Consider the following 27,307-nt stretch of genomic DNA (forward strand, 5'->3'; position numbering starts at 1 on the left):
TTAACCATTGTGAACCTTCTTCTTTTTTTTATCCAATCAGCCATATTTTGCTAAAAAAAAATGTGAAGAAAGTAGTAATTCAGAAACTATATATTTTTGGGAAAAATTATTTTGTGTTTGCTGCAACATTTTTATGATGCCATTGCTACACATTTATTAAAAGGAGTTTTCAAAATATAAATGTACAAAAAGTTTATTACTAATCATAACACTGATTTTATGCCCCCGCCAGAGGGTCATTAAGTTTTACTATTGTCCGTCTGTCCCAAATGTTGGTTTCCGTTCTCTAACTTTAGTTTGCCTCAACCAAATGTTATGAAACTTATACACAATGCTAATTGTTACCACAAAATACAGATCAAGTTTGAATTAAGGTGGTGTCACCAACAAATTTTGCTTGTCCAGGTGTCAATAACAGTGATGTCCACACCACGCATAGTTTGATATGAATGACACAATACCCATGCAACTGTCCTCCCTCCTCTAGTAGGTGACTATGTCTTGCCATGCAATACTCACAGAATGCTTATTAAACATTTGTTGTAAAGAATTTCTAACATCTTAACATGTATTGAACTCTTCACTATTTTTTTCAGGTGCCAGTGTTTTTGTTATTTTTGGACTGTGTTTGGCAATTACTTCAACAATTCCCATCATCCTTTGCATTTACTGAAACGTATCTAACTTCTGTGTGGGACAGTGTACAACTGGGGCTTTTTGAATCATTCCTGTTTGATAGTCCTCATCAGAGGTCAAGGTTTAATGTGGAGAACAGAGTGATGCGTCAGTTCCGACTGCCACCTGTTTGGAGTTGGAATGTTCAGTTTAGTCAAGACGATCAAGCAGTTTTTAATAATCCACTATATATACTGAAATGTAAATCTCAAATAAACGGTCCTGTTAAAGACACAATGTCTGACAAAAGCAGTTTGAATGGCAGCCTGACTAGAAATACTAGCTATGTTTTTAAGTTAGGAAAATATTACGATGACATTAATGCTGAGGTTTTTTCTGATGAGCCTTCTCCTATTTTAAATCCAATGATTGGTGAATCTGTGATAAAACTGTGGAGCCAGTGTTACCTAAGATGGCAGACGCCTGCCCAGATTATAGGGGGAGGTAACCCAGCTCAGTATTTCCAACAATGTATCATGATGGAAGAAATAATCCACCTCCAGCATAGACTTTCGTCACTGAATTCCAAGTGTCATCAACGTAGACCGAGTAGTAATCTTATTTTTAGTTCCGACAAACAGAAGGACCAACAAGATAACATGTTGGACAGTACTTATTTGACTTCATCGTTTCCATTTTCTTCGGGTCCGAGAGCACTGAACAAACCATCATTAATTTTTACACCAATAAGTGTCTACTTACAGAACAGTGCTATTGACAATGATTACAGAGACTCTGAAGATTAAACAGTACTAGTTTTCTTCTCTTGATTTCGATTAAAAAGTACTAATTATCTCCCCTTTCATAGATTACATTCTTTAGGTCTATTCTAGTAAAAGTGTGAGATATGATTTTCATTTTGTTTGCAATGTATGCAAATGGAATATATTTTGATACTTTAAAGGGACATTATATAAAATTGATATTATTATTTTCAACAAGTCACTAGAGTTAAATCCTAAGGTATTAAATTTTGTCAGACATAATGAATTTCAAATTTTAGTGAAATTTGCAAACTTTGTGGTGAAATACAGTCCATTTTCATTGAGAAATTAATATAATCTGATCTTTAAACTTGATTTTGTATAACTATATAAAGAAAGTCTAGATTTATTTGAAGATTTGTAGAATCTAATGTCTATGAAAAGGGAAAGTACCAACAATTAATTGATTTTACAATTAATTGTTATACACGGAATTATCAAATAATGGATTTTAGAAAATGTTATTTCAAAATTCAGTGATCCTATCTATTTGATCTTTTCACATCATGATAGTTTTGATTAACCTATAAATTCTTAACAAATGAGTTAACTTTGTACAAACATGAGCTAAAAATTAAATTGATATTTTTATAACAACTCTTTTTTGCCAAAGATAGATTTTGATAGTTTTTGTTCAGAAGCTGCTTAGCCTTAAACTTGTAAATTGATTGTAGACATCCGAGAATCATGGATAAATAAGTGAGACATCTCTCATCTACAGGTTTTCAGCTTAGTACTAAATATAGTACACTTTCATCAATCAAGGTCCTTTTCATATTTTTTAAAACCTCAAATTGTGAAAGAAGGTGTGATTAAGCCCCTTTTTTTCATGTGTCTAAAAATGGTTCTTAAATCATACCTCATCAGTTTTAGCCAAGATGAATAAAAAATTATCAAACACATTCCAAATATAGTTTTTATATTTTTGAATAGATGATTTAAAAGAATGATAAAATGCATTATTTTATCCAAATCAAGCATAAAGATGACTGGATGAATTCCATTCATTCTGTTTGGTTTACTTTGCTTGTTTTCCCTCCAGAAATTTTAAGAAAATAATGAATAAGTTAGAAGTGTGCAAATTTATATTTATTTTGTTTGTTTCAGGGTGTATTAAAACATCATAAACATTTTACACATTAAATTTAAGATGCCATGTAATATATTTATATTAAGATGCTCAGTTGATGTGAATTATGTTCAGCATGCATAGTTAATTGTTTACGTTCAATATGTGTTATTTTTGTAGTAAAACAGCCTTTCCTTATTCTAGTTGAACATAGAAAAAAAAGTTATCTTATTATTCTGACAGCATTTGCAGGACCTTCATTTTATGGGAATTTTAAATTAAAAGTTACAAGTCACATGTTTAGGCAAAAACCTTTCCACCATGTTCAGCTTAGTTTAGTTGTAGATCATGTTTCGTTTACCTTAGGGGTTCATCTTAAAGGATTTGAATTGTTGATATTGAAAAAAAAACTAGTCTCTTCTTAAATCTACTATGGGTTTCTGTCTCATAAGTAGTAATGCATTGTCCACTTTGGATTCTTCAAAACAGGTTTAAGATCAAATGTAAAAAAAAATGGCTGTAATAGAACCGACCCACTCATTATAATTTCAAATAGAATGATATCTTATAAGGAATAACTAGCCTTTCCAGTAACCATTTACTTGAAATAACCCAAAAGCATTCTTTTTAAATGCATTGCTATTGTTAGATGGGACTGTCTGAAACTGCAGTATATTAATTGAAACGTTTTGAGCACTGAGCCAATTTATCTATTTGATATTTGTTTGTGTTTGTTATTTTTAGGTGCTATATATTAGTAGTAGTCCTTAGTTATTTTAGTGAGGATTTAGTTTATTTAAGTGTATTCAGACCAGTATTTTATTAAGAGAATGTGATACCAGTAGCCGTGTGTTATTCAAGAGTACTAAAACATGCATGATAGTTCAAAGACTATTCTATTTAGATTTTGAAATTCATACTGACCCATGGAAAATAGATATTGTTGGGTATTATATTTTGATTGTAGATCCCCCCCTGTACAAATCATAGAGTCAATGGATTTTTTTGGCAGTCTTTGGGATATAGACTATATTATAAGATAAAGATGCTTATAAAGGTGTTATGCATCAGTATTTACACAATGAAGATGGTCATATTGGCACATTTTAGATGTAAACACATTGTTTATTTTTATTTATAATCATGTACATGTTTATGATAAAACAATAATATATTTTATATTTTGTTTCTGTTGATCAGTTATGTATTCTCATTTAAAGTTAATTATTTATGTAAAAAAATTAAGCCATTTTTGTGGTATGATAAATAAGAAAATATAATGAAATTGTGGATAATTTGAGTTCCTATTTTATGTTGTATTTATGCATCATTTGGTATGCATCATATTTTAAGTACTGAGAAAGAAACAACCATGAAAACTTTACCTTAACCAATAAACCATGAAAATAGCCAAATGAACTGTCAACCAACAAAAAAGTGGCCCTATTGTGTATAGTATCTGAGAAATAGACCAAACCACAAAACTGTGTCCAGTAAGCCATGACAAAGGTCAAGGTCAGAAGAAACTTGTAAGACAGACCTGGGCACCCTACAATCAAACCATACACATAAATACAGCTTATAGAATCTCAGAAACATACCAAACCATAAAAACATAAAATTGACCAATTAACCTTGACAATGAGGTCAAGATCAGTTGAAACTAACAGAGAGACATTTAGTTTACAATCATTCCCTACACCAAATATTGTTTGAGTGATCACTAATCCATAAAATGAGGTCAAGGTCTGGTGAACCTTTCAGACAGACATGTAGACACTGCAAAGATTCCTTGTACAAAGTAAAGTAAAGCTTCAAACAACTGTACAGTTTTTAGCAGGTGCTGAATCATGAAAATGAGGCCAAGCACTTAAAACATGCCAATCGGAAACTGCATATTAAAAGCATGTGTATCAATGTATGACGTAGCCAGGTTTTCTACTTTCTTAAATATAAAGCTTTACACAAATGATTAACCCTACAGCTGGATTCGCATACCCATGTCTTGAGTTTTGTGTTTTTTGGTTACAGACTGAAAAAAAAAACAGACTGATAAATGATTAACATAATTAAGAGACATGAAAAAGAAACACTGAAACCTTATCATTGTTGAATTTTACCTTAATTATTACAAACAAATCACAGTTGATAAAAGCATATACAAGTACTTTAAATCAACTGTTGTAGAAATAAAACTGTGCTTGCTCTAATATTGGTGACTGTATTTAGTGGTACTTTTGTCAAAAATGTAATAAACAGGATAAGCAACTTTCAGTTGTATATAATTCAGCAAACTGGGATGGAATAAGTGACTTGGTCGTCTAAATATCTATCAAGCTGTGTTCTGTCTGACTTTTCAGAAATGTGACCCAAAACAAAACTGTAATCGATGTTACTGAGATTGGGTACATTGCAATACTTATAGAAATGAAATGATTCATCTTAAAAGAAAACAAAACGTATATAAATATCGTCAAGCAAAAACAATTATGGCTATGCATGTCCAATTTGTGAGATCAATCATTTTACAAAAAGTTGTAATGACAAAATAAAGATCTACCAAGATTTATCTAAAACTATTTCAGCAGGAATGAAAACTAGTGCTAGTATGGTCTTATTGAAAAAAACATTAACAGTTAACACCAATATAATAACGATTCATTTTCCATAAGCATACATCTTCTAGAAGTATTGCTCTTAAAACTGGCAATAAGTTTTGGGTCACATCGTTAAAGTCTTGAAGGCCATGTTGAACGTTGTCTTCGGATTGTCTCCCTTTACAAACTACTTTTACTTGGATGTCCCCAAAATTTTTGTAATGTTCATGTTCAACAACCATAACCTTATCGATCGTTGAAACGAAAACACATGACTAACATTTAGGTCTTTAAAGTTTTGAAAATTTGAATTTAAATGTCTAACATGTAGGTGTTAGTTAAGGATTGCCTAATCGTATATATAAAGTGTATTCTGACATACTAGTTCAGATTCAAAATGTCGTGGAGGTATACCTATAGTTCTGGGATAGAACCTCGATCCTCAATATTAACAGGTAAGTAACACAATTCTCATTGATTGACCAAAAATGTGTAAATAGATAATTATATATTGTAATGCATTATCCATTGAAACATGTACTTCTGTCAACTTGTTTGTATGTCATTGTACATGTGTTGATTTGTAAATACTAAATAGAGTTCCTATTTACGCACCACACTTTGAATAGGAATAAGCTTTTTGCATTTAACATTCCATACATTCTGTTTTTAACTAAAATTATTCTACTTTGATTTCATTCAACATGTGCCAAATAGAAAGTGGTTCTCGAATTTCTAATATTCATAGTATTAATTTATCCGAAAAAAACCACACCGACCAACCAAAACAAGATTTAATATTATACTTGCAACTTTTTACCGAAGTCTTTTCATTGAAATGTGGTTCTCCAACAGAAATTTCGAATACAGCTGTAGACTCTATTGGAGGTCTGAAGACAACTTAACTGAAAGCTGCATGTGAAATTACTTCTTTAACATGATCATGTGTTACTTACTGATTAGAAACAAGCTTGAATATTCACAAGAAGTAAACAATCATTGATACAAAAAGGAGAGGCAATAACGAGACTAACAGAAGTAGAAACCCAGACTGAAAACCAAAGACAGGATTATTACCACGAACCAAACAAAGGTTATAACCTCCTTGGTCAGATGCATCGCTGAAATATATAAAACTGGGACAAGATGCAACGTAACAACTGCTATTCTCAACTTCATACACTGAACCAACTTGCTTAAATGTAAACACTAAAATATCAAACATCCTTATAATGTACACAAAGTTGTTAATTTCTGTGTCATTTGGTCTTTTGTGGAAAGTTGCCACAGAATATCAAGTGTTATACAAGTCAGGAATGTGGCAGTTGTAATCCATTCGTTTGATGTGTTCAAGCTTTAAATTTTGCCATTTGATTGGGGACTTTCCGTTTTAAATTTTCCTCGGACGGGAGTTCGGTATTTTTGTGATTTTGAATTCCTTGTTGGGTGCTGAGTGACTGTCAGGTAGTTTTCTTTACCAGTCCAAGCATTTACTTAGAAAAATATTCTGATGTGCACACTACTAGATTAATAATATACATCACAGAGTGAAAAAGTGCTAACCCCACACCACTCAGAGTTTACGTTTATAATCACTACGAATTCACAGAACAAACAGTTAAACAGTTAAAAGTAAGTTGTCTATTCCCAAAGTTATATCAGAGATATGGATCACATAAAATAGTTTCAAGAGCATAACTAGTTTGAAACACCTATTGTGGAAGAGGTGGTATCATAAGAACGCCCTTTAAATAGGAGATCTTCTGACTAAAAATGTGGGATTTCTGCTAACAAGTCTCGTTATTCAGTTGATTTCACTTTCCCTATATAGCTGAATAACTATGAACGATGAACTAGTGCATAATCAATATATTCCTAGAAAGATGCGACAGGTCCAATTTTCAGGAAAGAGATGAGAAACAAAATCCGAAAAAAAGGACTCGATAGCAGTTTAATGTTGCAAGGAGCAGATTATAAACTTCCACTATGCCTACAATCTTGTCTAGTATTGTCAAAGACACAATATAAATCTCCATAGAGAAACCAAATTTAGTCATTAGGACATATGCTATCAGTTCTTCGGCGAATGTTTGGTTCAACAAATAATAGATAATATGATTTATCAAACCAACTTGTCACGTTGTAAGAAGCCTAAAAGTCCTTTGGTTTGTGGAGTATATTGGCAATTATTCAACACCTCAAGATTTTTATACTCACTTTTCTTGTCAAGTCTTACCAGACATCCTACTGAATCTAAGTACAAAAAAAAAGTTCTTTTCTTTGCAGTCAAAATTTTTATTTGGACGAAATCATTCGATGATAGATAGCCTTTGAACTATTATTTTAACAAAACAATCGTTTATGTTTGACTGCATTTATGTTTTGCTTTTATTTTATTCTCCTTTTAAAATGGTCATCATTTCACCTAAAGCAATTTTTTTTTGTACAAAAAAAAAAAATAATAGTAAAAATTGATATTAAACCAAATCTATCTATTAAACATAATCACTGAAAAGCGATTGGTCCCTTCAAATACGTTACATGTAAATTTCATGCTCAAATAGTATTTATAGTATTTATAGTCGTTGCTGCGGGGAATTACTTGACATTATAGAGGAATGAACGCACAGGATGATGAGCAACTTATTTATTAAGCTACATACTAGTAATCATTTTACAATTTTGAATGTTGTGGGAATATATTAAAGGAAAATTATTTTGATAAAAATAAATGCAAAACTAGTATTCAATTTGGTCTTATAGAAACTGTGATCAAGTGTACAAAAAAAGAATGAAATGAAATACGGATCATTCCTTAATCTTTAATTCGGATTGTTATGAAGTAAGCAGAAAGAGGTGCTTAGGAATGTATACTTAAACCTCTTACTTGTGGAAATGTAAAGATTTATAAAGTACAAATAACAAATAATTGACTTTACAATATACTATTGTGAATCAGAAACATAATAAGTAGTGATTTTGTTGAAAACATGTTCTAATTGGACAAGTTTTAATGTATTTTCCTTTGATGTGATTTATAAGAGCTTTAGGGACAAAATTTAACGACCCGATCAAGTGATGCTTTAATTTTGGCTTTAATCCATACCTGAACCTGATGATTGAAATTTATGGAGCACGACTTTAAAAAAAAAAAAAATACATGAAATTCGGTGGCCATGTACGGTTCACTATAATTTTGAGAGACTAAAATGTTGGCAAACCTTTTCAAGAACAGGATTCTTGTGTGAATAAAAATTTCAAGTGATTTTATTGAAGTAAGATTTCTTCATCAACAAATTTTCAAGGAGAGTTCAACGATGTAGATGACTAAAAAGAAATAGTTTTCTCAACGTGACAAACTTTTCTAGAAATAGAATTGGCTACTGTGTCCAGTTATACAACCTATGCCTTCAGATATATTGTTGACAGAGATATTTCATTTTCTTAGTGTGATATTGAAATCTGAAAAACACGGAGATAACAAAATATTTAATGGCTTATGTAGCCCAAGTTTGTATTTACAATATAGACAGGATTTGTGTGCACAAACACAAAATTTATGGATGTTTTCGATAATATCCCAATTTTTATTGCCAAATAAATGCAAGATGAAATAAACATGGTAGGCTTATATTGTTTTCACTGATAATGGCATCACAAAAATAATAAGTGATCTTGACACAATATGGGAGATAACTCACTTGACAGATATCACCACGAGGGTGACAATTCTGAAAACCAAGATAACTTGGACAACAGTGAGGAAGAGTTTATCATAGAGGAGTACGAAACTTTCTACGTTCCTCAACATTTACTTGATGAAGATCAAACTAACTCAGACGCATGTGACGTAAAATCATCAGCAACTCATCAGGAATATGCTAAACAAAACACATCTGGCTGTGGCTTAAGAAAAGGGAAAGATGCTTCAAAAATTAAAACCATTACTAGAATTGATGAAGAAACAGAAAATGTAGTTATTTTAATACGGCCAAGAAGGAGATCTGTGTCACCAACTGGAGACAAAACCGGAGGTTTCGGAAATATTTCTGAATCTTGTGGATGGACACACAGTGATTTACCCAAAAGTCAAACTTTAAAACGGGATTTAAGTACGAATTCTTCAGGAGAAAATATATGTGATGTTGAAGACAAAGCGGAAGGTTTCGGAAATATTTCTGAATCTTGTGGAAGGACACACAGTGATTTACCAGAGGGTCTAACTTTAAAACGAGATTTAAGCTCGAATTCTTCAGAAGAAAATACATGCGATATTGAACATAATAACACAATTCCTTCTGTTACTTTAAACAATTATAAGAATGAGAAAAATTTACAAAATGAAACAAACTGTGATAGAAATGTAGATGTCAATACAGAAACAAATAGTTCGAATGGTAACTCACATACACTGGCAGAAAATACAACTGTTTCAACATTCGAGGAAAATGTATCTGTGTTCAGTGATTTAAATGGAAATGACATTATTTCAACTGAAGAAAATTTACCTGAAGTAGAATTAATATCTAAATATGAGAACCAAGGAGCAAGACCAAAAACTACATCCAACCTGCCGGCTTTAGGAGACGATAATCTTGCTGTTAGAGATAAGGAGATACAGTGTGCAGTTATGGACAAGTCCTCTTCAAAACCTGGGATTTCTAAAGAGGCAAATGAAAAGGTGAAAAAGCTTAAAGAAAGTGGACACTATGATGTTCTAGTAAAAAACTGTAATGTTCCTTTCAGAAAGGGAGAAGTTAATGATATTGTGAATAAATTAAACATTGACAGTTCAAATCAAGCAACAGACGAGGATGATGTCCTTATATGGGAATTAATGAAATCATTAAAAGAAAGGTCAAACAAAATGGAAAGTAGACATGTTATAAATCAGGAAATAAACCCGTCAGATTCAAGTCCTGAAGATAAATGTGACTGGTCATACGAAAAGGCTACGCTCAGTAAAAACAAATATTTATCAAGGCGTTTACAAACAAAAGAAATTGGACAAGTGAAAGTAATAACTTTTATGTCCCCTGCTAAAGAGAAAGGACATGTAAAAATAACTCCATTGAAAGTTTCAAGGACGCTTCCATTAAATGTCAAAAATATTTTCCAGCAAAAAATGGAGGAATTGAAAAATAAAAGACGTGTTTGTTTAACAGGAGGAAAAGAACTTATGTATACTACAATAAATATTGATGATCTTTGTTTAGAGGGGTCAGATGATAAATAACCACAACATTTAAATGTCTGATATTAAATACAACATTAGATAACTAGGTCACAGACAAATTACTTAAATAAATCATCTGAAAACTTGAATGATTCTGTTTTATATATCCATTTAGAAACAACATTTAAATTCTGGCTATTTTGCTGAAGAAACCCAAAATCTGGCGTTTGTCCTAAAACTGAATTAGTGTTTTGCAAGAACTATGACATAGCCATGCACGACCACTTAGTAAATATCGTGTTATATTCTCTTACATTTGAATACCTTGTTGACTACTTGATATTAAAAGTTTAACTTAGTTTTTGAACATAACCTTGGAGGATAACTTTCTAATCTTACAAAATATTTTCCTCTGTAACTAAAGGGCTTAGTTTATTACAGATAGAGAAATTGTAAGTAGCAAGAATATTCAGTAAAATAAGATCTACAAACACACCACCATCACCAAAACACAATTTTGTCATGAATATATCTGTGTCTTTTGTTTACTATGCACATATACCAAGGTGAGCGACACAGGCTCTTTAGGGCCTCTAATTTTTAATGTCAGCTTGACCTTGCAGATAGCCATTCCAATCTTATTTGTCACGGTGACATGGTCGTTAAGCACACAAATATCAACCAACCAACCAACCAACCAATCAATCATAGTGTTATTGTAGCAGCTATTTTGCGAAAACGTGACACATCAGATGTGGGCACCACATTAACTTAATATTACCCGTCCACACATACGTCAGTTATGAGCTACATTCAAATATGGAGTTTGTAAAGCTGAACTGCGTTTATCACCTTTACTCTGACCTTTAGACCATCATTGAAAAGGTTTTAAGTTAGAAACCGCTTGTACAGACAGATCTAACCACGAGAGATTTGGGGTTTTCTTTATTTTGTTGGTACCTCTACTCTTAATTAAGACGAACAAACGTTTTGTATAACTGCAGATTTTAGAAGCGTTTTGTATAACTGCAGATTTTAGAATTATCATTCTCAGAAAAACTCCCAAGTTGAAGTTAAGGAAAATATCGGCCTAACAGCTATAGGATAAGAAATTTTTAAAGGATATGTGGTTGTTTTATGGGGCTTTTTCATTTAAATATCCGGTATACTCTGACAGAAAGGAAGATTTTAGTATTGATTTCAGAACCAAGATGATGATATTCTCTTCGAGTTCTCATTTGAAAAAATGTTTGAAATAAAGATGGAATAATCCATTAATTGCACTGAAGTTTTCACAAAAATGTGTGCAAATTCCTCCATTTTTACAAGCATTGAAGTTTTCCTCCTTCCAAATATATACATTTTAGCAGGACTATAAGCTCTAAATGTAATTCGGCTGCATACTCAAATGTGTCTTGATGTTTCTTTTTAAATCCAATGTAACAGCACACTGTTTTAGAGGCTTTCTTACACTGGTCGAGGTCACTATAGTACACCACGAAAGTTTTAATATACTGACAATATAATACTTCCATAAGTACACCAAGAAGGAAATCACTTAGCTGTTACTCTCCAGACTTCATCATACAAGAGCCTGTGTCGCTCATCTGATTTTATTTGGGATTTTGAAATAATATTAAACAAGAATGTGTCCCCAGTACACTAATGCCCCACTCGCACTATCATTTTCCATGTTCAGTGGACCGTGACATTGGTGTAAAAACTCTAATTTGGCATTTAAATTAGAAAGATCATATCATAGGGAACATATTGGACTTCAACTTCATCAAAAACTACCTTGACCAAAAACTTTAACCTGAAGCAGGACAGACGGACGAACAGACGAACGGACGCACAGACCAAAAAACATAATGCCCCCCTACTATCGTAGGTGGGGCATTAAAATGTAAAAAGTTGTAACAGATACTTATAATGATGTTTTAGGCCAAATTTGGTTTAATATTGTTATGTTTAGTTTTTATTTCATTCAGTAGATCTCTTAAAGAAGACATTTGTATGTATTTTCTATAGGGTACCATGTTAAACTAAGTCCCCGTCTGGCGGCCATCTTGGATAATGGATTGGCTACAAAGTAACAACACTTGGTCAGCACCTCATAAAGAACATTCATGCAATGTTTGATTTCATTCCATTCAGTGCTTTTCTAAAAGAAGACATTTGTATTTATTTCCCATAGGGTCCTATGTTAAACTAAGTCCCCCGCTGAAGCCATCTTGGATGATGGATCGGCTACAAAGTAACAACACTTGGTCAGCATCTCATAAGGAACATTCATGCCATGTTTGGTTTCATTCCATTCAGTGGTTCTCTAGAAGAAGTTCAAAGTGTAAAAAGTGTACGACGACGACGGACGACGGACGTCAAGTGATGAGAAAAGCTCACTTGGCCTTTCGAGCATGGTGAGCTAAAAAAGTGACCACTATGGTGTGCATGATTTAAATAGCGACTTGTCTATTTTAAACCATTAAAAGAAATTAATTAGCATGCACATCAAAGAAGCAAAGAATCAATAATGCCGTTTATAGCTAATTCAAATTACATAACCATGTGATAAAAAAACTCATAAAAAAGTTTAATGACCTTGACAAAATGAAGACAATTGATGACAGTACTGCAACAACCATTCAAATACATTGCAGAATATGTAAATAATCAGATCTAAGATGTATTCAGGAAGCTCAAAGCTAATACTTTATTCACCAATTCCCTTTATTTGTGCAACTAGAAAGCAGACGGATCAATAAACTGGAATGTTTTCTGATGATATTGATTGTACAATGTTTAGAATATTATGGTGGAATACATTAAATTGCATGGACGTTTACAATGGTTTCCTCAACAGAAAATTCAGAGAATTATCTTTGGGATGACAGGCCAAAATGTCTTATGGTCTTGCAAGGTATTGAAACATTTTTTTTGTTTTATAATACTTTTGGTCATCTTGACCTGAAGATGTCTAATTTGATCAGGGCGTTAGGTTGCATAATATATAATCATTAATTATAGAAATTAGCAACAGATCTGTATGAAGTTGCTGAGCTTGCAGTTATATTTCAACAAGTATAAATACTTGTAGTTTTAAAATAAATTTAAATCAGAAATGATAAAATAGTATTACATGTATATCTATTCTGCAAGCAAGGGATTGTACTTATAAAAAACATTACAATAGAAACTGCAAAAAAATGCATAGCTTCTTTTAACTTACAATGGAGTGGTTTAGACAGTTTTCAACTTTCTATTATCTAATGCATGTATTGGTTAGAAATTTGTCTGCAATGAACTATTTCTTTATTATGCAGAATTTAAATATGAACAAAACGAGGTGCAGGGTGGGCGCAATGAGACAACAGCCTTTGACCAAATTCATAACATCTAAATTTTGAAATATGCTTTTCAACAGTAGAAAGTGTTCATATGTCAGGTTCAGAATCTCCATGGAAACATTATTTGCTGTTGTCACTGTGTCAACATCCCTTTGTTGACACTAGGTGATATAATATGCAGAATTATGTTTACTCAGCTCAGCTGCTCTCTTCACATAAAACAGAATAATTCTCACTGTGTTTAAGATCCAATGGTGGCCTTTAGCTGTTTTCTGCTCTTTGGTTGTGTTGTTGTCTCTTTAATACTTTCACCATATCCATTCTCAATTTTAACTCTATGTTGGATCTGTGGATAACCTGTTGCAAAGTATATTCTGTGCACACCCATCATAATCTCATTCTCCTTCGGTTGTTAACATTTCCAGCCTTAAGACTGGTTGATCCTCTGCAGAACATCATTGTCCCAAATATGCATGAAATACTTGCCACTGGATATTAACCAAACTTTCTTAAAATACACTGAACTTCTTTAGGGACCAGTAAAAAGTGACATACTTTTCACTTGCATTATTATCATAAAATTTATTAAGTCAGAGATTACCAAACATGGTGTTATAGTATATATATAGTAATCTCAGTTTACGTTAACATATATTTGATGTTCAATAGATTCACTAGACTATCCTATACATGTATTAAGTACTTCAAAATATGCACATTTATCAATGGTATGAATCACATACGTGTATTTGTATTATGATGTAAATCATATAGTGATAATAAAAATATATTTCATTGATAAAGATTGAAAATTGATGTTCACATCATTACAAGTATTTAAATCTTACACCTCCGCATACAAGTATCTTTAATGACTCTTTAAAAAGAGATAAATAAAACATTTCTCTCAACTATTCTAATTAAAGGTCCAAAATTCTCAGGATAAGACTACCTACAATAATTACTAACAGCCAGACACTATTGTAATTTAATAGTCTTACAGTTCAGTGGAGTACAACTAATATAAGGCTCTCAGTATATAATAAATGTTTCACACAATAAAAATACCTTTATAGTTATATATTAAAACTATACTAGTATAGCAGATTATTTGTTGTAAAACTGGGAAAAAATTATACAAAATGTGTTGTTCCATGTGTCACTGGTAGCTTCACTGATTTTCATTACAAAGTATACATGACATAATACTTACACTTGATTTTGTATTTTTTCGTATTGAGGAATCTATACTTTAATGATGAATGGCCAAAGTATGTTAATTTGTTTTATAAATTCTGTTTCAATGGATAAACATGTAATGGAAATATATGTACAAATAAAATACTAGGTTCTAATCAATCAGACATAAAAAAATCTTTTTCCAAAGTTGAAATAATGTTATCTCTTTTACTTTGTGGATGTTGGGACAGATAGGGGAGATAATCTATGAATATTTTCATATTGGCCTAATATTTTCTGGTACATGTATTTTTATCTTTATGAAATAATTTGAAACACAGTATGTCCTTCATTATGTGTTCTTTTTATAACATATATAATAAGCATAGGTAACTCATAAACATATTAAAATACTGATAGCCTTAAGTCGATTTTGATTAAATATTTTGAACAAAAAATATGACCTATTTTTGAATTTAGCACACCTGATAAAACTGACCTTAAAATTTGGGTAAACATGCAGGAATCAGGTATGTAAACTAGTGATTGATTATATGCATAGATGAATGTTTTCTTATATTATTTTAAGATTGACAAAAATGAAAATCATCCTAATCTGATTTATGAAAAATTTTATAAATAAATGAGACATTTAAAATTTTAAAAAGTTAAACAATTCCAAGTAAATCAGTGATATCTAGCTAGTTAAGGCATTGAAGTCGTTCTTAACCTCTTTACTGAAAAGGATAGAAAAACAATTTACTTATGTATTGTAGTACACCAAAAATCTACATGTATTAGAATAAACCCAGTGTATTAGCATACTTCCTTTAGTATGCAAAAATTCACCAGTGAAATTTTTTTTTTATGTTGGCATACAACATATATATATTACACTATCTACATTTCTTCCATGAACATGTCTCCAGTGACGTTTATATAAAAAATACATGTAAAAGGTCAAAAAAGTTATTGATAACAAGATAAGTATTATCATACACAGTAATGTTTACATAAAAGAAAACTGCCTGAAGTGAAACATAACCATAATCTATCATTTTTATAACATTATTTCACTGTACAATAGACTTCTTCTGGAATAATTATCAGTGGCTGATTTTAGCGCAAAAGGGGGGTGGGGGTGGGGGTGGGGTAGAAAACCTTCACCCCTCTTCCAATTTTGGTGATGGTGGTGGTGGGGGAATATCTATTTTTGTTATATAATTGTCAAAATGGTTTTGATTTGCTACATTCAGTGCTATGTTTATCATTATATATATAAATCCTTCAACCCTGAAAAGACCTCTTATTATTCAATGATTTATTAAAGTGTTCTTGGTTTTAATGGTAACTTCTTTCTTAACTTTCTTTATGTACAACTACATGTACAATGTATGTACTAAGACTTTCATCAATACTTAGCTTCTGTAGCTCTATTCCCCAAAAAATATTACCATACTTTTAATAATGTTCATTACTTTACTGTATTTCCCCAGACTTTTTGAGAAAATAGTTGCTTATACACATTATAAATAAGAGTTCTCATGACATTTAACTGAAGTATGCCTCTGTACAAGATGTTACAAAAAAATGAGTTGCCCTAACAACAAAGAATATTGAGAAGGGGCTATTATTTTTAGCATCCTATAATTCTTAAACAATCTAATTTAATTTTTACATGCATCTATAATATGATTTATAAGTTAATAAAACACCACCTCATTTGAATGAACACTACAGTCTTTTAATATTGAAAGTAATTTAGCTCAGTTCACATCTTTGATGTGAATAATATCTCATTAAACTTTGTTTTTGAGGTGAATGGTGTTGTCTAGCTTGATCATAAAGCAATGAAAGACGTCATTTAAACTAAGCAATGCAAACATAGAGTTTTACATGTATACACCTTTGGTAAAACAGTGTGAAAATGAAAAAAAAACATAAAAATCATGACTGTATGAAATGAACACTGGAAAAAAAAAACCAATTAAATTGCATGCATGCAATTAACACAAAGCTTCCAGCATATAAACTGTTAGAAAATTTAGCCAGAGAATGATGTATCTTTAGGATTACAAATGAAAATAGCCTTTGGATAGAGGGGATAAACAACATGTCTCAATTTCTACCATCACAAAGGCATACAATGAAAGAACTTTGAATGTTGATTTTCTTTCTACTGTTATGCTACAGGTCTAATATAATAAAATGAAGTTTTGATCATTTTGTCCTTTTATTCAAAGAACAAAAATATTTGATATTATTTCATTATAACAGTAGTTTAGATCACAGCTAACCAATGTAGATTTTAGCTAGATTTTACAATGAAGAAAGATGTCATTGGTCCTTGTTTGCATTGCTTAAAGTTAGATTTTGTAGTTTATAACTTATCTGCAATCTTAGAAAACTTGCATTATATAGCTGACTAAAGGGTATGGGTTTTACTCATTGTTGAAGGCCATACTGTGGTTGTTAATTTCGGTGTCATTTGGTCTCTTGTGGAATGTTGTCTCATGGCAATCATACCACATTTTCTACTATCAATAATTACCTTCAATGTAACAAAACATGCCTGTCAGTTTGCCCCCAGCCCTGTGAATCTAAGCCAGTGCAAGTCAATGAAAGCTGATAAAAAATGCACAGTTGCAGTTGTTACAGACTGGAACTTTGGGTCTAGAAAAAAATATTAAAACAAAAATTGTTACCCAAAAATAACAAAATGTCATTGATGATAATATAAACTGAATGAACAATATATACATTTACACATTGCATTTTTTCATTTACAGATGTACCCCTTCACGAACCAAAGACATACCAGATGTCATCTACCAATGTGGTCTTACAAAGACATGATTTGATTGGTTCATCTAAGTCTTCATCATCTAGTAGTAGTTCTACTATTGGTTCATACAGATCATCCTCCAGCTCTGGCTCATACAAGTCTTCATTAAGTAGTGGCTCTGTATTAGGCTCGTCTAAATCTTCCTCCACTGACGATGGATCTGTGACCTATAAACTATCTGGCAGTGATTCCACTGTAGACAATGACAACAATGAATTTGATACAAATGCTAATCTAAAGGACAGCGATGTAAGTATAATCTAAGGTTTACACATATTACATGATATTAGCTTATAGTCATAAACTTTTATGAAATATGAAACAATCTTATAAAATGTATATGTTCAACAAGAATGCTGTCAACTACATCCAAGGGCAATATCTCCATCAGATGTTTATATATCAACCTCAACAAAACATTACATGGATCTGTATTCAGAGAATTAGGACAAGCATCTTCATTATAAGACTGGAGTACTTAATATATAAATAGGTATGGGTGTCTAAAAGCCATATATATAGTCAATGCATGGACTATTTATATTTTCTACATCAACTGTTGCCTAGTTTTTGAATCCCCATTTTTAAAAATCCTGGATCTGCATTTGATCCCTAACATCCAATATTTTGTGTTTGGCTGCTGTCTCATTGAGGTATATCATACACAACATATCCAAGAAATGAGGTAATATATTTGAGTTAAAACTCACTTATACCCCTGTCACCTCTAAAATATTAAAGGTTCAATATTTCTTAATATTCTATTACATTCAAAATAAAACCAATATCAAAGCATACAGAACATGCTATTATGATGAGTTTGAAATAATCAAAATCAGTATCTAAAAACTCATGGGACAAAGCAGAAATATTTTAATTGAATGAAATAAACAGATCTACACATTTTTGGATAAGGAAATCTATTTCTGTCACTTGATATTTACTTCAAGAATGTTGTTGGTCTATTTAATTCTAAATAAATATTTGACTTTTAAAGTTAATTATACCTATATAATTCTATATAAAAGAAATAAAAATATAGTCTTGTCATTTGATGCCCTATTTTATCTGTTGACTGTACATTTAAAATAGATTGAGCCCTTTATTTACTAAATATTTATAAAAACATATAATATTAAAATTTAAAGGATTTAAAAGCAACCCAACAAACAACAAATCCAAATAAAAAGAAATGCACAAGTGTCTTTGCATGAATAATTTCAAACTTTATAGCCCCTTTTTTAATCAAAAAAGTATCATCAATCTATAAAAATGATCACAACACATTCAACTGTTGACATTTAAAAATTGTTGTCTTACATATTTGCTTAAGGACTTTAAACTTATTGCATCAAAGCAAATTTGTAAATTAACCTTATTTTGAGACCTTATTAATTATATTTAGATTTAAGTCACAACCTCACCCCAAAAGATTTGGCTACAAGATATCTGATACAAAGATGTTTATCTGGTAATATATCTTTTGGGTAAGGTTGTGGCTCACAAAAATATTAAAAAAGACAAATTTAGGCCAAATGTGTCAATTTCGACATGTTTATACAACTACAAACTCTAGGCAATCCATACCACCCGCATCACTTAGAATACATGTAAAAAGGTAATTTGACAGAACTTCACAAGTTCCCTCCCAAGATTCAATGAAGTCTAGAACTTTAATGCCAATATTTGTTAAATAATAAGATAAGTATTGCTTCAGGGTATTTTACTATATTTGGTTTTAATATCCGGCCAAAAATAAACAAACAAATAAATCTGACCATTTGCAAGAAAAAAGGGAAAGTTTTTGAAGTTTTTCATTTTTACAAATTAAATACAAAATTATATTTGTTTTTCAGATGGTTGAGCAGACAAGTCAAAATGAGTCGACCACATCCAGTGGCTGTTTGTCTGACTCCTACGATATTGCTGTCAAAATGCTTAGCTCATCACAGATTGATGAGGCAGAGAAGCAATTCCTTTTTCTCTATCAACAAATGCAAGAGAAATCAGAGGATACAACACAGATTCTTGTTCAAACATTGAATGGGCTTGCTGATGTCTGCACAAGAAGAAGTCGTATGTGCCGATCCAACCCGATGGAATGGCAGTGGCTTTGTATGCATGCTATTGCCCTACTTCAATATACAATGGAAATTTGTGATTCTGAATTAGAAACTGAAATGGAAAATGATACTATTGAATGGTATACAGAACAAAAGCAAGCTCTAGAACAGAAATGTAAACCCTTAGAAGACAGTCTAAATAGAGCTTTATATAATTGTATGAAACATGAAGCAAGAAAATATTTAGACCCTTTTCGGTCATTTTCTGTCCCAAATACTCCTGGAACACCATCAAGAAGTATGTTTCCCTTGTCCACTGGAAACAAATTCAATCTATATTCAACCATGCATTCTCAAATCATTAGTAAAACCAATGAAAACCAAAGTGCTGATGATAGCCATACTGGCCTTTCATGGCTATCTAAATTCCACGAGTATTGTAATGACAGACTTCAAACCAAAAATATAGGAACTATTTTCAATAGACTTTTTCTAAAAAAGCAGGTCCAATCCAAGCATGATAATGATGATGCTGAAAGTGCAGTATCAGGAGGTTCGTTAGATTGGGATCACAGTGATTTAGATAGGGAAATTTGTAATGATGTTCCAGTGGAAGAAGAAAAAGAGTCTCCCGTCAAAGAACATTCACTTGGTTTCGAACTTGCTGCAAGTGACATAAACAATGAAGGATGGGATTTCTTCTTAGGGGATCGCAAGAACTGTACTTTTGAAAGTGTAGTACAAGTAGCATCAAATCCACATCATATAAATGGGCCTTCAAAAAACGACATTATAGACATTCAAAGAAGAGAAAGCATTAAGGAAAAAGAAGTGGTCTCCCCTTTACATGATCACAGTATTAAACTGACTCTGACTAAATGTTATGCTAAGTTAGCCGATAAACTAATGACAGAGGAAGACTATGCAAATGCAGAAGTCATCTATGAACAAGTGTTAGAAATTGTAGATGAAATCCAAGATGGTACTGCTGGCATGCTCAGATTTTATGCTCGACTTCTTAAGAATTGTGGAACTGCAAAATCAAAACAAGGAAAAATGTCTCAGGGTTTGAAACTACTAAACAAAGCACTTGAGACTTATCGTGACTTACAAGATGACGAGGCTAATTTTGAAATAGCTCTTGCATTATTGGAACTAGGAAATGGATATGTTACCGGTCGAGATAAAGATAATGCTGTGTTCAGTTATGCCATAGGTGCCATTTGTGAATTCTTCGAAAAAGATGGATCTGATGATATTACAAGCTCCACATCAAGTTCAAAATCTGAGTTTTCCTCACCAGAGAAAATTGAGGAAGAGCAAAATATTGATGATGCTATACAGTGTTATAAAGAAGCTTTACACCTCCTACGTAATCATGAAAGTCAAAGGGAGGATAAACAATCAGACTTGGTGGCAAGATCTACTAGAAGATTAGCGGACTGTTACTTTATGCAAAAGGAATATGACAAGGCACTTGAATGCTATGAAAAATCTTTATCCATGTTAAGGAATACTCCATCCGTAGGAAGAGATCTAGTACTAGAAAATGCTCATGTGCTGTGTATGCTGGGAGTCTCTAGTTTTATGTTACTAATGTTTCCAAGAGCTGCATCAACCTTTGAACTGGCATTACACATGGTTAAGTATGCCTTTTCACTTAAAAGTACATTTTTCCATGGACTTTTACTGGCCTTAATGGGAATTACATTCTACAAAATGAGAAATTATCATCGTTGTGTTTCGATGTGTTATCAGGCTTTCGAAATATTTTGTGCCCTACATGGTGATAAATTACCAGAACTACCAAAGCATAAATTCTGGCTGGTTTGCCAAGTTCTCTATGTCATGGGAAATTCTTACAACAATCTGAACTTACATCAGAAAGCAATCAAATATCTCTCAGTGGCAAGATCAGTATTAATGGCATCCAGACATAGAGACCGTCGACAGTTCATGCGAGTATTACAAATCTTAGGAGATTGTTATTTTGCTCAGTACGATTATAAATCAGCTTTACAATTCTACAATGAAGCACTAGAATATGGAGATTGTGAAAGTCAAATTTCCTTCAATGAAGTATTTGATGCCAATGCCAATTCAGATGAAATGTCAATGCACAATCAGCTGGTTAGCAAATCTGCAGAGGCTCATATTAGTATGCAACAATATCAAAATGCAGTTCATTATCTAGAACAAGCTCATGACATGCAAGAAACTATGGGAGATGATATTAAAGGAGACTTAGCCGCTACTCTTCATTCTCTTGGACAAATGTACTGCGGAGCAGGGGATGTAGATAAAGCAATTGATTCATATAATGAAAGCTTAGAGGTCTACAGAGAAATTCATAATGGAAATCTAGGGCCTGAAGTAGTTTCAACATTGGGAGATCTTGCCGCAATGTGTTATGTGAAAGCTTGTCTTTGTGATGATGTTGATAGCGAGCTGGAAATGATTGTGGCCACTGAAAAATACTTCCAGGAAGCTTTAGCTCTTGGCAAAAACCCGGTAATTACTATTCGTTATGCAAACTTTTTATTTAGCCAAAATAATTATGTTGATGCTGTGAAATATTTGAAAAGTGTTCTAGAGATAGAGGACATTGAAACAGCACCTGATCTGGTTTATGGTGGTTTAGAAAAAGTCACTCTACCAGATGTCCTACAGGACGAAGTTGACTGCCAAGAAGAAGTTGTTCTTCCACCATCATCCCTTGCCAGATATTTATTGATATTATCCCATAAAAACTTAGGTCATACAAAACTTGCCGAGGACAATCTAATCGATCTCCTTATGGAAACATTAGATTATGATATTCCAATTTTATACTCAGTGCTTGGATATTCAATGATGGAAATGGGAGTTATCGAAGAGGCAATTTGGTGCTTTGGAACAGCAGTATCTCTAGAAAATGACTATAGACTTGCAATTGATAATTTCTGTACATGTGTCTGTATTTGGGTTCTACAAACTTTAGAAAGAGCTGTTGGAGTTATATGTACTTATTATGGAATATATGTTAGTCCCATGTACTTGTCCACTACAAGTGAGAGCATTTTTTCTTATTCAACTTACCTTATCTAATAATTTCAAGAACATTAGATCTATAAAATTCAGATACTCTTTCAGGAAGTGTTGGTGTGACTATTTAAAAAGCCTATGTCAAAGATTTCCTTATTCTACAAACCTAAAAGTTAGTGTTGCAAACATAATTTTGGTAATAAAGATGTATTACAATCATTTTTTACTTAAATCCAGTGATGCCAGTTATGAACTTCTGAGAGCTGAAAAGATTAAAATTACCGGTCAAAATAGATTTTTTAGTCAGGTTTGAATCAACATATGTATGATATTATCTGCTGTACACATGCTCAAACTACTCTGATAAAGACAATCAGTTAGGTGGTAAAAGGGAGATAACTCTATTTTTATCATTATCAGTTTTGTTAAGTGAAAAATGCAGTATAATGTGAATAAACTGCATATAACTATATACTGTAAATTCAGAAATTATTGGTGCAGTCATTATTGCCATTTTGTCATTTTAGACTCAAATGCGATTTTATTTTTTACTATTTCGATGAAAAATACTGTTTAATTCATATAAAACATTTCAAAATGCGAGTTTAAATTATTGCATTTACAACTCAATCACATTTTTTGTAATAATAAAAACCTCGCAATAATGTCTGAATTTACAGTATCCTATAACCGTCACATTTTTTACATTTAAAGAAAAATGAATTACCAGATACAGTAATGTAAGACAAAAATTAAATACTTTCTCAAATTATATACAAGTTACTTTGGCATCACAATATAAAATAATTAAATACCTTATCAAATTATATATAAGTTACTTTGGCATCACAATATAAAATAATTAAATACCTTATTAAATTATATATAAGTTACTTTGGCATCACAATATAAAATAATTAAATACCTTATCAAATTATATATAAGTTACTTTGGCATCACAATATAAAATAAATAAATACCTTCTCAAATTATATATAAGTTACTTTGGCATCACAATATAAAATAATTAATTTAAATGGCTCAGACTTAATTTACTGAATCAAAATGACCAAATCAAAACAAGTTACTGTGGATTCATCTATTTTCGTGGATTGAGGAATAACTATACTTTCGTGGATAATTTATTTCACAGTTTTGTCAAAGTCTGCATACAAAACTACAGAAAAAGTGTACTTAATTAAACATTTGACATTGTGGTTAGTTTAAACATATTTATTTATAGTGGATTGGGAAACAAGTTTTGCAACTTATATGAATCCCTTTCCACTTTGAGGGTGCAAGTGCTGCCTTGTAGCGGCATTAGCCTACTCTTTTTCGAAATCTACAAGGGTGTCTTTAACGTGCAAGAGATATGGCTCTCTCTTATCAAGGGTCAGCCATTTATCGTCCCGTTCCAACGGATTATCATCGTTTCCTCAAGACCATACTCGCAGATGGTGTCAAGGGAGAGCCAAAAATTGAATTCCTGAAATGTTCACCCCAAACGGGAATCGAACCAGGAACCTTTGTGTTAGTAGTCCGATGCACTAACCACTACACCACAGCTTTCACCTTTACCAACAAATTCATTGAAAATTGGTATAATACGAATAATAATGAATCCACAGTAGATAAACTTACATCTGAAAATGTTGTAAACAAATAAACAATCCCATCTCCAGACACAATATTTTTATATTTGCTTGTAAAATATGCATAAAAAATACATGTATTATATTATATAGTATACTCAGTAATAAGTACAAGTGTGAAAATAATAATTGCTATAATCATATAGTGTATTGGCTATTCTATTTAAGTTAGAAATCATTTTAAAAAATCAATTTGTCCAGAACAGGCTGAAGCTTTCATTGTTCAAAGTTCCTTATTAAGAGTGGTAGATACAAATATTTAAAAATGTAATGTTTACAGTATATTAATTCAGTCTATTCTGTTCTTGTTTCCAGTATGATTGAGTTGCTAGTGAATCCTTACTTTGATATTAAACTCATTTCAGTCATTTCAGTCATTTCAGTCATTTCAGAATGCAAGTGATGTATCTTATTAGTATGATTGTCTGTATAAACTATACTTACATTGATATATCTATATGATCATGATGGTGTTAGAGTGCATTTGCTAAATGTGATTTTTTTTTATTCTGAAAACTCATTGAAGGGTTATAGCCTTGGATGAGTGTAAGCCAAGAAGCTTCATCAGTTGAAAGCCCATACACATAGACAATCTTTTGATATTTCCCTAAGCAACTTCAATGACTAAGCATATGAACGTCATCTTTATTCTTTTGAAATCCAGAAGTTATTGCAATGTTTGTATTAAAGATAAAAATAAATAAATGCATTCATAATTTTGATAGGGATTTTTCTTTTTACGAATTGCAAATTGCATTAATTAGAGTTTGCAATTTTGCCAGGGCAGAGGTCATGGATTTACAATAATAAATACACATTAATTTCTGAATTTTTTTTACTGAAAAAATCAATTCTCAGTCCAGTAGCTACGGATGGGGAAATATCAAACAGAACGATTTAACATGGAAAACGAAAGTTTAGAAAATATAGATAAAAATTAGTATTACTCAGGCCTTATTTTCATATCATAGAATGGCTGGTAAATAAACTGTGTTTATAAACCACACATATTGATATTAATATGCTATGTTAAGTGCCATTATTTATGGTTTTTATCGTTATACACATAAAAACAAACAAATCTTGTTCTTTGGATATTTTGGATTTAATTTTTCTTTTCTGTTTTCTTTTAAATAGCAATTTTTTAAACTTTAAATATATCTGCCAAAACATATTTGTGTTATATAGGCAACTTATTAATAATGAACAGATTAACCTATAAATATCAACTTCTCTGTCACATGATACAAAACAAATATATATCTTTAATATACTGTCATACACAAAACTTAATTATTTAGGGAACATACCAATGTAGATCTGTGAATTTCAAATTTAAGAAATAATAAAATTATTAAAAGAACAAGATTTTTCTGTGTTATCCAATATATAGTTGTAATTTGTTACTTTTTCTAGTTTATAGTACTTTGTTGATTATTTCACAATATTAAAATGTTACAAAATATTTTGGACTTACATTTTATATATGATAACAATTTTCAGTTTTAGATGGACAAAAAAATAAGAGTTGGCCTTTTAACAACCAGTGGCAACTGTTTGAGACATTAATTAGGAGAACAAAGTATGAAAGTAACATAAATAGATTTCAGAGCTGACTACATGGTACTGTTTTTTTTTTCTCATTGTTGAAGGCTGTACAGTTACCTTTAATCGATTCTATTGCAGACAGTTACTGCAGCCTTATTTCAAGAGAGGGGGTAGGAGGGGTCCTGATCCCGAAATCCCGGGCTAAAAAAACCTGATCCCGAAATCCCGGGCTTAAAAACACGAAATCCCGAGGTCCCGAAATTCGAAAAAAAGAATTCCCGGATCCCGAAAGGGTCAATCCCGAAATCCCGAGCTTAAAAACACCCGATCCCGGAGTCCCGATAAAGGTCCTATCCCCCCTCTTTCAACATACATCTATAATTCACAACAATAACACAAAACCAGAAGCTTTGTCAATAGGAAACCATGCTCTGTTCTCACTATATTCCCTTCTTCAGTGTACCATGAAATAAAATTCAAAACCATTATTTGAATTTGACACAATTTTAATAGAATTGAGAATGGAAATGGGGAATGTGTCAAAGATACAACAACCCGACCATAGAACAGACAACAGCAGAAGGTCACCAATAGGTCTTCAATGCAGCGAGAAATTCCCGAACCTGGAGGCGTCCTTCAGCTGGACCCTTAACAAATATATTTACTAGTTCAGTAATAATGAACGCCATTACAAACTCCAAATTATACACAAGAAACAAACATTAAAAATAATACAAGACTAACAAAGGCCAGAGGCTCCTGACTTGGGACAGGTGCAAAAATGTGGAGGGGTTAAACATGTTTATGAGATCTCAACCCTCCCCCTATACCTCTAGCCAATGTAGAAAAGTAAACACATCACAATATGCACAATAAAATTCAGTTCAAGAGAAGTCTGAGTCTGATGTCAGAAGATGTAACAAAAGAAAATAAACAAAATGACAATGATACATAAATAACAACAGACTACTAGCAGTTAACTGACATGCCAGCAATAGTTCACATCAAAATGAACCTGTGTACTAAGTTTCAAGTTGATCTGGTCATAACTTCATGGTAAACTACATTGACTGAACACTTTAGCATGGTACAATACAGATGAACAAACTGACACAAAGATTCCAAAATATTATAATGTTTTGATAATAATATGTGTAAGATCCAACTATTCTCAGCAGGCCATAAATAGAAAAATTTCAAGGTCATTTAAAAGTCATCAAAATATTCTGACCTAGAAACAATAGAGACAAGAGCTACAGTGATTCCTTTACTTTCTAATTTCCTTTTACTAATTCTATATTTTAGGACATTTTAACACCTGACAATATTTAATCATTATTCTTTTGCATTATTACCATTTATAAATAA

At 31.8% G+C, this 27,307-nt stretch overlaps 2 protein-coding genes across 12 annotated transcripts in view; both read left to right on the top strand.

The window, feature by feature from the left end:
- The window catches only part of LOC143073466 (myotubularin-related protein 10-B-like), a 43,292-nt gene extending 39,499 nt beyond the window's left edge, over positions 1–3,793 (top strand). For all 9 annotated transcript variants that reach the window (XM_076249034.1, XM_076249029.1, XM_076249033.1 and 6 more), the window contains one exon: positions 597–3,793. In XM_076249034.1, the coding sequence (XP_076105149.1) occupies positions 597–1,421 (825 nt within the window). In that variant the 3' untranslated portion in view covers positions 1,422–3,793. The remainder of the gene's footprint in view (positions 1–596) is intronic.
- A 1,582-nt stretch (positions 3,794–5,375) lies between these two features.
- Positions 5,376–25,856, top strand: LOC143073469 (uncharacterized). Of its 3 annotated transcripts, none has more exons than XM_076249041.1 (3): positions 5,376–5,560; positions 17,597–17,901; positions 19,509–25,856. In XM_076249041.1, the coding sequence occupies exons 1-3, from the start codon at positions 5,503–5,505 to the stop codon at positions 22,800–22,802; spliced, it is 3,657 nt and encodes a 1,218-aa protein (XP_076105156.1). In that variant the 5' UTR covers positions 5,376–5,502; the 3' UTR covers positions 22,803–25,856. The 3 variants fall into 3 exon arrangements, with proteins under 3 accessions (XP_076105156.1, XP_076105155.1, XP_076105157.1); XM_076249040.1 differs by lacking the exon at positions 5,376–5,560 and adding an exon at positions 12,969–13,201; XM_076249042.1 differs by lacking the exon at positions 5,376–5,560 and adding an exon at positions 15,297–15,337.
- The last annotated feature ends 1,451 nt before the right edge of the window (positions 25,857–27,307 follow it).

This window comes from Mytilus galloprovincialis, chromosome 4 (genome assembly GCF_965363235.1).
Source record: "Mytilus galloprovincialis chromosome 4, xbMytGall1.hap1.1, whole genome shotgun sequence".
NCBI lineage: Eukaryota > Metazoa > Mollusca > Bivalvia > Mytilida > Mytilidae > Mytilus > Mytilus galloprovincialis.